At 45.5% G+C, this 13,011-nt stretch overlaps 1 protein-coding gene across 2 annotated transcripts in view; it reads right to left on the bottom strand.

The window, feature by feature from the left end:
- The window catches only part of CPM (carboxypeptidase M), a 69,561-nt gene that overhangs the window by 16,116 nt on the left and 40,434 nt on the right, over positions 1–13,011 (bottom strand). For both annotated transcript variants that reach the window (XM_064590916.1, XM_045872999.3), the window contains exons 3-5: positions 12,128–12,225; positions 2,109–2,281; positions 365–549 (exon numbers count right to left, since the gene is read on the bottom strand). In XM_064590916.1, coding sequence (XP_064446986.1) covers positions 365–549; positions 2,109–2,281; positions 12,128–12,225 — 456 coding nt within the window. The remainder of the gene's footprint in view (positions 1–364; positions 550–2,108; positions 2,282–12,127; positions 12,226–13,011) is intronic.

The raw sequence follows: 13,011 nt of genomic DNA, 5'->3' as shown, positions 1-13,011 counted from the left end.
GCGCTCGTTTTAAGTCCTCATCCCACGGAGTTTTAAGAGGAGTCAAATGATTGCTCCTATGATTAGCAAAGAAAGGTAAGTTATTCCGGTTTTATTTACTTTCAGGCATGTTGCCTCTTGTGGGGTATTCTAACCCGATTCTACTATTTTCCCGATGAATCTCAGATAATCCTGGGGGTCGCCAGGTCAGCCACCGTGCCCATCTGCGGTCTATAAATTGTAGGAAGAGTGGCTCAGAGGTGAGAAAACGAGCTCTTCCACCCCTGGCCGCAAAGGGCAGAGGGCAGACTTGTTCCCCTCCGGAGGCCGACTCTGCAGTCCCGCTCCGGGCTCAGGAAGCCAGGCCGGGCCGCTGTTTGCTCACCTGGAACACTGTTGTCAAACGGGTAACTGGCCACCAGGGCGCCGCCGTGGAGGTTTGCAGAGAGGACAAACGTCTCTGTTTTCAGCCACTCCATGACAGCCACAGTCTCAGGCTGCCTTGACACGTTATTAAATTCAAAAGCATCGGGGAAATTTCTATTCAGGTCATAGTAGTTATTATTTTCCCTTTAAAAGAAAGAATATTTTTGGGTTTACTGATGGTATGTGAGGAAGTGGACTCGTGCAGTGTGTATCCCTTTGGTTTGGGCTCCAGGTGTTCTTCCAAATGTGAGCACAGGGAAGGTGGATGGTCAGTCACCTGGGTAGCCTCGGAGGGCCACCCCTGGCATTCACGCACTCCGCAGCCCCTCCCGTGTGACTGGCTCTTACCAGGGGGATCGTAGCTGTTGTGCTGTAAGCAGGGGTTTGATGAGTGTTTGCATTTCAGGGCTTTTGCTCTTGGAACACTTCCTCTGGGAAACCTGAGACTCCGGTGCTAACCCCGTGGAGAGTCCGCCCGGAGAAATGAGGAACCCAGGTGACAGCCAGAATTGAGACCCCAGACATGTCCCAGGCTGGTGGTCTCAGCCAGCCTGAGCTGAGGCTCCAGACGATGGTACAGAGCTTGGCCAGCCTTGCTCTGGCTTGTCCAAATTCCTGACTTACAGAATTGAGAGTAAATAAAAAGGGAATGAATCCCTAAATTTGGGGATGGTTTGTTATATAGCAACTGATAACAAACAACAGGAACACACTATTTATACAAATGTACTTCTGGAAAGTAGACTGGCCATGTTTAAATACACTAGAAAAACCTAAAGTTGAAGGGAATCAATGGTGAGATTTTATTTATTTTTGGTAAAAACAAACAAATGTTTGCCCAAATATAAATGTATGTTAGACATTTGAGAAATTCTAAACTTCCTGAGGCACAATGCAACAAAATAAACTGTTTAAATCAGAAATACAAGACTCCCTCTTCTTTTTTAACAGCTTTTTTAGAGAGAGAGTGCACAAATGGGGGGAGGGACAGAGAGAGAGAAGCAGACTCCCCGCTGAGCACAGAGCCCCAGAGCTCCATCTCACGACCCCGAGATCATGACCTGAGCCGAAATCAAGGGTCAGACACTTAACCGACTGAGCCACCCGAGCGCCCTGACTCCCTCTTCTTTTGTGGTTAGTTCTTGCACTGGCTTAATAAACTAACTGGTAATTACTGACGGCCCAGCTAGGCCCTGGAGATTTAACAGTGAGCAACATGGGTGACAGGATTCCTGCCCCCAGCGTAGCTTACAGATCTGTGTGGAGAGAGACACTGAACAAAAAATCAGACCTTAAAATTTGTGCCATGAAGGTAAAGTGGCAGGCGGTATGAACCAGGGGCCTAATAGAGGACAGGTCATGGAGGGAGTCTCTGAGGAAACGCTGTTTGGCAGCGAGAGGGGCGAGGAGTGGGAAGTGAGATGCGTCCAGCGCCTGAGGCGAGAGAGAACCAGGTCGGTTCAGGAGATGGAGGAGACTCCGAGGGGCTGGGCCAGGGTGAGCGAGTGCGAGCAGTAGGGCGGGCACGGGAGTAAAGCAGCCTTCTTTGGGATTCTACTTTTCGTCCTCAAAGCAGTGGCAGCCTGAAGAGTTTTCAGCATGGCAGTGACATGACCCAGGCTGAGCTGGTTCACTAATAAGGCCCCGGGGTACTGTCTGATGGGGGCCTTGTTGTTGTTCTCAAGAGAGGAGCCCATCCTCACCTTCCATTACTGTAAAAACAGTCAGGCTTCATGACCACTTCAAATCCATCTGGGTTCATTGAAGGCAGGAAGTGTATCCGGGTGCTGTGGATTAAATTTGTGATTTCAAAGTCTTTTCCATCATTGGTTACGAGATGTTCAATTAAGTGCAGAAGGAGCTCCCGCCCGACAGTCTGTGTGTGTGAAAGACAAAACGGGATATTATTAGGTCAGAGGAGAATAGTCCCTAAAGCACAAATCGCCCCACGAGGGGTTCTGCTACAGTTTGGTATTTGAAACCAAAACCAGTTGTGAGACCACGATTTCTCAAACACATGGGGGCTCTGGCAAGTGGCAATCAGTCACCAGCGCGCTGAAAACTCTCAGCGAAAATTACTTAGAAAGTCAATTTTTTTTTTAAAGTACCCATATGTGAAGAATTTACTTTTCAATAAAAAAAATGAATTAGGTGGGATAAAGGTTGTGCTCATTATGTTTCCAATTTGTTTCCCTTCCAAAACACTTCCCAGACTGGAAGGGCAGGGGCGGCGCTTGGAGGGCACGGGAGCGCGGCTCCGCGAGCATGTGCGGTGCGGCAGGTCGCCGTCGTGCGGGTGTCGGGGGACGGCAGGGGGACACCACCTGCATCAGACCCAGTAGACAGGTGTCGATTTTGATAGGGGAAAATTCAGGCTTGTGACAAGCACAACTTAAATAGGTTTCACTTTAATATCCCTATTTCCAAATTTCCCTCTTGCACCCTTGTGCAATGTTTGCCCTATCTGCGTATTTCCGATTGCCACATTCTCGTGTTGCCGAAACTTGAGTGATTTGCACATCATTCTCATAATTTTTTTTTGCTATATCTGCATATTATCTATATGACTGCTCATTTATATTTTCTTTAAATTGGCTCACTTTTTACTTACAGGAGAAATGAAAACCTTTGTGTTATTACCATTTTGCTAGACAGGTTTCTAATGTACACTGTTTGAAAAGCAGGACTATGAAAATAAAAATGGTCATCTCCACCCACAATTATCTTATGTATCACCAGTGACTGGGAAACTGGAGACCTATGAGAGATCTCGTTTTATAATCCTCAATGGTAAGGACTATTTTTTTTTATTGTTATTTAAAAAAAGTAATTCACACCTCAACCTTATTATAGAAAGATCTGACTAGGCTATCTCAGCTTGTCTCTATAATCCTGGGTTCAGGGAATCTGCTTCTGAGTAAGGAATGCTGGCCTCTCATGGACGGTCAGATGCTGCTGAGGGTCAGTCCCCGGGAAATCTAGGGCAGCGGCTGCTTAAGGGCTGCCAAGCAGAGGTACTACTATGGTAGGCAGTGAGCAGGGCAGGAGTTTCCAGTTACAGCTCCACCGTATGAATTCACTGCTGTGACGACAGGTGAGCAATCCTTGAATGGTAATTTCTCACTTTATGCCCCACTGGCAAGGAAAGAAACCACATTTGATGAATTTGTGATCCTAATGAACATGGAATAATTGAAATGGGGACTAAGAAAACTTGGAATATGTCAATTACGTATTCACAGGTAGCCGTAAATTTCAGAGTGGAAATATATTCAATTCTGACTTCAATTTTTTTTTTCCTACTTATTTCTATCTTCTACTACCTTGATTTTTGTTTTTACAGTCAAAATTGTCAGCTTGTGGGGCGCCTGGGTGGCTCAGTAGGTTAAGTGTGTCTGCCTTCAGCTCAGGTCACGATCCTGTGATGGAGCCTCCCATCAGGCTCCCTGCTCAGCAGGGAGTTTGCTTCTCCCTCTGCCTCTGCCCCCTGCTCATGCTCTCTCTCTCAAATAAATAAAATCTTAAAAAAAAAAATTGTCAGCTTGAAAAAGTCTTTACAGATAACCAAAAAAGGCAAGTAAGCCACACACAAGGTTTCCAAGCGTCTGTTTTGGGAGCTCAAGCACTCTGGAAGCAGCCTCATGAGCTACTTGCTGGCCAGTGGAGGAGCTGCAGTGACTCTCATTTGTGAAAAGCTAATTTACACGTGGAAAGTGCAGTGATTTAAGGAGCGTTGTGCTAAGGGGTTGGGGAGGAGGCAGTGACCAAGAGTCACCTGCAGCTCCTGAGATTTCTAAATGTTAGTTGGGACTGTCGGGCAGTTGGTTCAGTTAGAGGGACGAATCAGGAAGAACCCGAGGCCCATGTGAGTCCCCAGTCAAGGACAGAGGAGCCGCACCAGAATCCCCATGGGGCTCAAGATGTGCCTTTCCCTCAACTATCTCAACTAAACAATCTCAAGCACGCCACAACTCAAGACGTGAGTTGGCAAAGACATTCAACCAACTCAAAGGAAATGAAAACAAAGAGGAGTCAAGAAGCTGTGATTAGGCTGTAGAATGAGACTGAGGAACTGTGGGAGAACAGGTACAGAACAGAATGGAAAAGTTAATGTTTATCATTAACAGAGGGTGGGGGCTGGGGGAGACAAGTGTTCATAGCAAGGGGTTAGAAGATTCTATCAACAGCTGAAAACTATATATTTTCAATGATTACAATTTCCAAGTTTTCCCTCATTTTTTTCTTGACTTTGGAAGAATCATCTGGTAATTGCTTATTTTGAGAAAATATTTATCAAGTTCACCGATTATTTTAGTTTCACTTCGGTTTATCCTGTCCAAGTAAAATGAAATCTCGTACTTATTTAAAGGGTAACAGAATATGGCACCCATTTTATTTTGTATCCTTTTAATCCTTCTCATTCTCTTACTACAGAAACCCATAGATGTCTAGAATGATGTGTGGCAAATATTAATGATGGTTATTTCTGAGTGATAGTATTCTGAATGATTTTTATTCATTTTTCCGGTGTCACTTTTTAAAGAAAACCTTTATTATTTTTACGAAACCAAAAAAAATCATGATTCTTTCAAGTCAACAAATGTAGAACGAAGGTATTTTCTGTTTGTCTCCATATTCCAAAACAAATCACATGTCCTTAACTGCAGAGGATAAGTAAAAAATCTTGGAAATATGGTAAAGAACGAATTAAGAGTCAGATAATTTAAAAACTGCTGAGGTTAAACAGCTAAAATTTCAGGGAGTTAAAATCCTCTCTTTTTGTTGGGCTATATTTTGCTGTCTTCCTAACAGCAGATTTATGCCAAATATTATTCAAATTAATTCTTCCCAACCTTAATATAAATGTTTCAAGCACTCATTCATGTTTTATGCATAAACCTCCCTTCTTTAAAACTAAGTCTTTGAATATGAAACCCCAGAGAGTCCAAATTTTAAAAAAGAACACGGTCAAAGCAATCCCAATAGCTTAATCAGCTTTCCATTTAGCACGCTCACTTCCTCTCTGGGAGGGTGTAGACTTAATATGAGAATCCCTCATGAAGAGACTGAAAGGCTGGATGAACACACCAGTTTCGGGAGCCTTTCACTGATCATTCATCTGCCAGTTAAAATGGCAATAACCCAGAAAGCAGAAAATAAATTCTCCATCAGTTTTAGTTTACAATCAAGGTGGAATTTGCTAGAGAGATAAAAATGAGTGTTCTACCTCTTCAAAGAATGTTTTTTTAACAGTGGAAAAAAATTTTTAAAGAGTCTACAATTACTAGGTAATCTGGGAGAGTGAGAGTGAGAGAGAGAGAAAGACAACAAAACCCAGCTATCCCAATGACGGAATCTGTTTTTAAATGCTACACTGCAATGCAGCCGCTCGGTGGAAGAAAAGCCTGTGACCTCTGGGGCTCCCGAAATGGTGTATTACTGATTTAATTCATTTGTCTGATTGCCTCCTTTAGTCCTTCTTCAAATATCAGCCTAAATATTACGTTATCTAGCAGACTTTTCCCTGGGCTCCCAAAGTCTGGGTGCCATGACCTACGCATGTGGTCCCAGAACTCTGCACGCTCGTGTTTCTCCTAATACCGCCCACATACATTCACAATCGCCCGGCTGACCTTGACTGACCTTGACTGACCACCCCCCCCCCCCCATCCTCTAAGCCTTGAGGGCAGAGATCCTAACGGGCTTCCTCTGTAGCGCTGGTATCTTGCCCAGCTCTGGGGATATCATATACTCAATAAATGATTGCTGATTACTGTTGACAAATCCATTACAAGGTCAAGACTATTATTCTAAGGAGGAAATTTCTGAAAACATGAGGACTTAAGCTGCTTAATGAGGGCAGAGGTACAAATGATCAAATTAGAGGCGCCTGGGTGGCTCAGTCATTAAGTGTCTGCCTTAGGCTCAGGTCATGATCCCAGGGTCCTGGGATGGAGCCCCACATCAGACTCCCTGCTCGGCGGGAAGCCTGTTTCTCCCTCTCCCACTCCCCCTGCTTGTGTTCCTGCTCTCGCTGCCTCTCCGTCATATAAATAAAATCTTAAAAAAAAAAAAAAAAAGATCAAGTTATTTCCTTTGAATCATTTTCAACATTAAACCACTTTTCCAGGGGTGGGGGCTAACAATTCTGATCCTGCCAAGGACTCAGGATATCTGGTCACCCTAGCCCAGCCTTACCAAAAGGGGAGATGAAGAGAAAAAGCACAATTACAGGAGAAATTTAACATGCTTAAAAGAATCCAACACTTCACTTGGAATAAAGATTAATTCTAGCTCCAAAAGGAGAAAATTAATGATCTAAAGCCACACTGCATAACTGAGGACATTCTGCTATCATCTGTGATAATGGTGGAAAACAGAACTTGGCAAATGGCATCTGGAAGGACAAGCTTTAATTTGTTTTTTTAGTACATTTGGAACTTGTACTGCATGTTGACTACACATCCCAGATTTTCCAGCATGGGCAAAATTCAGATATTATGTCTTAGTGTTCATATAAACCATTAAAATGCCCTTTAAATACAAACAGCATATAAACTACATCTCATAAGTTGTCTCTTATATGTCTAGAAGGGGTGTGAAAATCATTTATCCATTATCCTTTATTTTTAGGTTGAAAAATATGGCCACTGTTATCCAGGGAATGTTTCTGCTTTCAACTTATATATCTAGAACACAATAAACTATAAATTAATGCCACCCAAATGTGAAATTCTAAGTGTGATGTGGATATTTCAGAAGTCTACTGAGGGGCACCTGTGTGGCTCAGTTGGTTAAGCATCTGCCTTCAGCTCAGGTCATGATCTCGGGGTCCTGGGATCAAGTCCCGCATGGGGCTCCCTGCTCAGCGGGGAGTCTGCTTCTCCCTCTCCCTCTGTCTGCCACTCCCCCTGCTTGTGCTCTCTCTCTCTCTCTGTCAAATAAATAAAATCTTAAAAAAAAAAAAGTCTACCTGATTAACCCATCACAGTAAAAGTAATTTATTGATTTTTTTTTTTTTTAGAGATTTTATTTATTTGACAGAGAGAGAGACGCGAGAGCAGGAACACAAGCAGGGGGAGTGGGAGAGGGAGAAGCAGACCTCCCGCCGAGCAGGGAACCCGATGTGGGACTCGATCCCAGGACCCTGGGATCATGACCTGAACCGAAGGCAGACGCTTAACGACTGAGCCACCCAGGCGCCCTATTGATGTTTAAGTAATAGGAGCTTAGGGGGGAAAAAAAGAATCCAAATTGGCAATTCAGTTAAGCACAACAAGCACATATTGAATACCTACCCCCATACTACTTAAGACCATGGCCCTGAGGTCAAGGGAACCTTGGGAACCCAGCTTGTAACCTCTCCTTTGCCTATTACTGGATTAGCTTAAAACTACTGGCACTCAACGTTCTCAGCACATAGTCATGCCTCACTTCAGTATTTCCATTAGAGAGGAATTAGAGATGTCCTAACAATCTAGAGATTAGCGAAGATTTTCTTTTTCTACAAAGTTTAAAAACCAGGATAGGAGACAGGCACAAAACAGTGCAAGGAGGCCTTGAGGAAGGAACAAGGAGTGATCTTCCCAGGCTTCTCTCCTGTCCACATTGAGGCTGAAAGCATTAAGATGTTCCCAGTTTTGGGGCCTGGTAGATTATTGGTTATAGCTTACCTCAAAGCCAGCCATGAGCAGAAGGAGGGCACAGGGGACAAAGACCCTATTCTCAAACACTGTCAGTACTGGTGGAGGAAGGGAACGGTAGGGAGCCCCCCACTCAGCGTGTGCCGGCATCACCCCTTCCAAGGAGAAATAATCACCAGACTTCAGCTATGTCTGTACCACCGACTAGGCACCTGCATACGTTAAAACTAGGATCGAGGCTTCTACAAGGCGACATGTCAGTGGGTGTGCACACGGAGGGCCCAGACGAACTAGGAAAGCACCTGCTAGTCTTATGAAAATGAGAAAGGCAGAAGCTCAGAAACACTCCTCTCACGTCGTTCTGGAAAGGGCATGAACACCAGGTGGCAAAGGCTTCTCAAAGGGTGCTGTTAGCTACCCTGAGTGACTGCACAGCAATCACGGAGGGGGAGGCAGGCAGTAGAAAAAACGGACTTGGATTTATATCCAGCGTTACTCTAAGAGCTTGCCACTTTTTTACATGGTGAATAAGACCAAATCTTCTCATCGACGAGCACCGTTAGGTATCCATCCAAACAGATCATAGATCTCTACGTCAAAATGAAAAGAGTACAAACAGAACACTTAGCGGGCAGCAGAGAGAGTCAAGGAGGCAGACCCATAGCTGGGTAAGGCCCGGCACTTGGGCTGGGATTCAGACAGCCTACGACCAAGCACACACCCCCACCAAGCACTTAGTGTAGCCCATGCTCATTAATGTTGGCTCGTGTTATTACGTGCTTGTAAAGCACCGTGGAGAAAGTAACTTGCCAGTCTGATCAACAAGGCACCGTGAGCCAGTGTCATTGGAAGGACATGAGCCAACAGCAGGGTGAAGGGAGACAAGAAAAATATTATACAAGAGGAGGCTTAATATCACTTCTTTTATAAAATACCTGCCTGCAAAGGGGCCATTTTAAGTTGATTTTGCTACCCAAAGTTTTTGCAAACCCTCCAGCATCGACCAAATTAATCCATCTTCATGATTCCTAAGGGTCTATTAGCCAAAAAATGTTTCACCTAAATACAGCAAACCTTTACATTTAGCTTCCAGTTGGAAGGAACCAGAGGGACTAGAGGCACAAGGAAGCAAAAAATCCAGAATGTAGGACATTCTGCAGGACAGATAACTAATTGATCAGGTCTCTTTATTAAGTCTAGAGTCACGAAAAGATCCTTTAAATGCTAGAACAAAAGATTCAAGGGAATGGACCACATGTGATGCATGGTCCTGGACTGGATCCTGATGTAGACAATCTGGGGGACATTTGAGAAACCAGAAAGTGGGGTAGAAGATAAAGACAGGATAAACTCGTATTGACATGAAAGGGTGGCTAGTATTAACTTACATGTTACAAATAGTAAATCAGCATAGCTCATTTAATAGAAGTGCACACATGCACACACAAACACCTAGGTGGATAAATAGTAAGGAATTAACTACTAATTTTTGGAAGGTCAATATACAATGTTGTTGTTGTTGGTTTATGTTTTTTTCTGAGATGTACATGACTGATTTTATAATAACAACAACAGATTATCTTTAATTTAAAAAAGACCTGATTCTAAAACAAGGTACAAGGACGTAAGGTAAAAATTCATGGGGGAAAATAGCAGGTATGATCAGCAGAACTGGGTCTTCCTAATGCTGGGGATGTTCACTGCCATCTAGCCATGTATTCAGTGTGGGAAACAAACACACCTCTGTGGGGTGGGGTCCAGGTAAGAGAGGAAACATTTTAAAAACAGTGTGATTGGGGCGCCTGGGCGGCTCAGTTGGTTAAGCGTCTGCCTTCGGCTCAGGTCATGATCCCAGAGTCCTGGGATCGAGCCCCGCATCGGGCTCCCTGCTCGGCGGGAAGCCTGCTTCTCCCTCTCCCACTCCCCCTGCTTGTGTTCCCTCTCTTGCTGTGTCTCTCTCTGTCAAATAAATAAATAAAATCTTTAAAAAAACCAAAAAAACAGTGTGATCACTTCTGTCCAGCAGGCCATTCCGTGCATAGATGTCCCCTGTGGGGTTCTCCACGCGAGGCCCACAGACTCCTAGAAGATCCATACATCCTGAGGTCAGCACCCAGAATCTGTGGCGGAACAGCAAGGCATCTACCTAAAGAAGGTGAGAACCAGTGCCCTAAAATGTTAGCTATGTAGCATTTTATAGTGGGTTCTCGAAAATGCTCTTTCAATTCCAAAAGATCTGAGAGAGGAAGAAGGCTGGGTCAGGTGGTTGGACGCTCTACTCAAACACACTCCTCTGCTCCTGAGTGAAGCCATCACTGTCCCCAGCTCCTCGCAGCACCAGGAGGGCAGAAGGCACAAGATCTCACTTTCAGGATAAGTTCCTCAGTGGCCCACAGAGCCCGGACACTACCACTGGTGGGGACACATGGGGGACACACGGGTAATCACAGGGCCTCAGGTCCCCACCCCAAGGTGCACTGGGACTTCACCCTTTCTTGATCTCAGTCCTTAGCATTCCTCAAAGAATCAGGGTGAATTAGAGAGCCCCGATTTGATGGGATACATTACCTACCCGAACAGCAAAAGGCCAGAAGTTTGGGAAGGCGCATCTTAGAAAGAAGCCAACTCAGAGGTGAGGGAGGGAAAGGACTCTGGCTTCTCTTTCAAAGTTTCAGTTCGAAGGGTTATTTCTGAGCACCATGCTGGAACCCCCGAAGTGCCAGGAATTCAATAAGTAAACTACTGTAGTTAACGAGTGCTGTATGTCTCCTACTAAAGATGGACTCCATGGACCTGGATCCATAGACGACATAGCAAGGGGGAGGTCTGGGCTGCCATCTGCGGTGAACAGTTGTGTGGTTATCACACCAACGCTGGTCAGACTCCCAGCGACATCAAATCTGACAGGTACAGCGCGATCACACTCAGCAAAGTCACGGGGGGACTGACCTTCCATCCGCTCACAAATCAGGTCCAAAGGCCTACGCCTTTCTTAGAGGCCAGTGTCTGCACCTTGCTCCCATTGCAAGAAGTCCTGTCCTCCCAGCAGGACAGGTCGGGCTGCGTGCGTCCTGAGAGGTGGACCCTGCTCCTGCGGAGCCTGGGCTTGGGGAGGGCTAAGCCAGGACAGGAAGCCCAGCGTCGGAAGAGAGCCCGCCACCCACACTGCTGCCAACTCCCATGTGCCTTCACGAGGCAGTGGGTTGCACCCCACTGGACTATGCCTTTACTTCGACGCTCCTTAAAGGTAAGCATGTTTTAGAGGGCGCTACACACATTGCCATGTAAATTTTCCTGACTGTGACGACTGGGAACGGTCTTTCCCTTCCACTTCACTGCCCAGGCGCATGGGGTCCCGGGAACAGAAAATACCGCAACTGTCCCATTCCCCAAATCCTCTGAGGAAGCGCGGTAAGAGACGGACAGGAGTGCCCTCAAAGGCCTGAGGGGAATGACTGCCAAGTGGGGGAGGGGGGTAAGAGGGTAACGGACAAAACAAAATAAATATCATGACATCAAACAAAACAAAAGGAGAGTTTCTCTCTGATACGTTGGAAAAGAGGCAAGACATTACAGAACTTAAGAGCATTTGCTGAGTGAGAGAACTGTAAGCTTGATTGCCCATCACCTTCAATACTGAAAACGCTGAGTAGAAGATTAAGACAAGGTAACAAAAGCTTTCAAAAAGTCAGATATCAGGAGTTTGGAGAGCTCTCCGGGATCTTCTGATTGTTTGAATTCAAATATACTACAGCTCCGTAGCTGGGCCACCTGGATGTCCCCCAGGAGGTGGGAAACACCAGCCCAGGGCGGGCTTCAGGGCCTCGGCCGGCCGTGAGGGCTTGGGCGCTGCTGTTCTTCCAGTCCCGGCACAAAACGAGCTCCAGGGAGCCTCCCGGGGCACTGGCTCTGGTGGCTGTTGGACCCTGGTTCCTTCAATTCTCCCAGAAGGCCTCGCGGCAAGACCTTTCCAGATTTTTTGGTACGATTTATGCTGCTTCCTTAGCATTTACACGGAGCTCGAGACCCGAGGGGAAGCGTGTCTGGTGACCTTTCCGATACTCAAGGCGCATACATACCTCGTCTCCGTGCATGTTGGCCACGTATTTGAACTCTGGAATCCCAATTCTGTGCTCCTTTGGGAAGCGCCCCACGACAAGAACCCACAGGTTTCTGCCTTTACAGGGAAGAGAGAGAGAAAAATAAGTTGTGTTTGCAAATGACAGATGAACTCCAGGGAATGAGCAGAGAAAGCAAACTGCTGCTTCTCCCACCTGACTCGCGTCTCAGGACGACCGAAGCGCCTAAGTAAGACTAACACCTCATGCTCAAAATGCTTAGTTCACTTCCAGCCCCAACCCCTTCAATTTAGCACAGATATTTCACTTATTATTTCAGAATGTGATTTTTAAAAATTGAAGGCTGATTAGGCTACATGGGTCGGATTTTCCCAAAACGTTTATATACTTTACTCTGAGTTCCTAAGGCTTTATAGAAATGACCTTGCTAATTCACACAATTATACAAACTTAAATTATAGTTGATGGTTGACTGGGAGGGTGCCGTAATTCTCAGTTCAAAGAAAGGGAAAAAAGCAACAAGGAATAAAACACGGAACACAGAAGGGAGATTGTTTTTCAAGTACCAAATCCTGACTCTTTTATCAAACACCCACGAAACGGCTCCTTTGCAGTGAGTGTCCTTGATGTGCGTGAGTCCTGTCAAGTAAACTGGCAACCGCAACCCATCCTAACGACGCCTCAAGGAGTACTTCTAAGTCCTACTCCTGCCGTGAGGAGCATGATTCGGGCGAGGAAGGGCAGAGACTAAAAATCGCTGAGGATTTGCTCTGTGTAGACATTACGGTTGGTATTCCGGTACAGCTTATCTCGGTAATCCCTTGTCATGACCCACCGAGATGGATTTTTAACCAAACTTTACAAATGAGAAAACTGATCTTCCA

This window comes from Mirounga angustirostris, unplaced genomic scaffold (assembly GCF_029215605.1).
Source record: "Mirounga angustirostris isolate CCGP_5_RB_7025 unplaced genomic scaffold, mMirAng1.0.hap1 SCAF_5, whole genome shotgun sequence".
Taxonomy (NCBI): domain Eukaryota; kingdom Metazoa; phylum Chordata; class Mammalia; order Carnivora; family Phocidae; genus Mirounga; species Mirounga angustirostris.
Note: the sequence above shows the minus strand (reverse complement) of the source record. Positions and strands in the feature narration are given on the sequence as shown.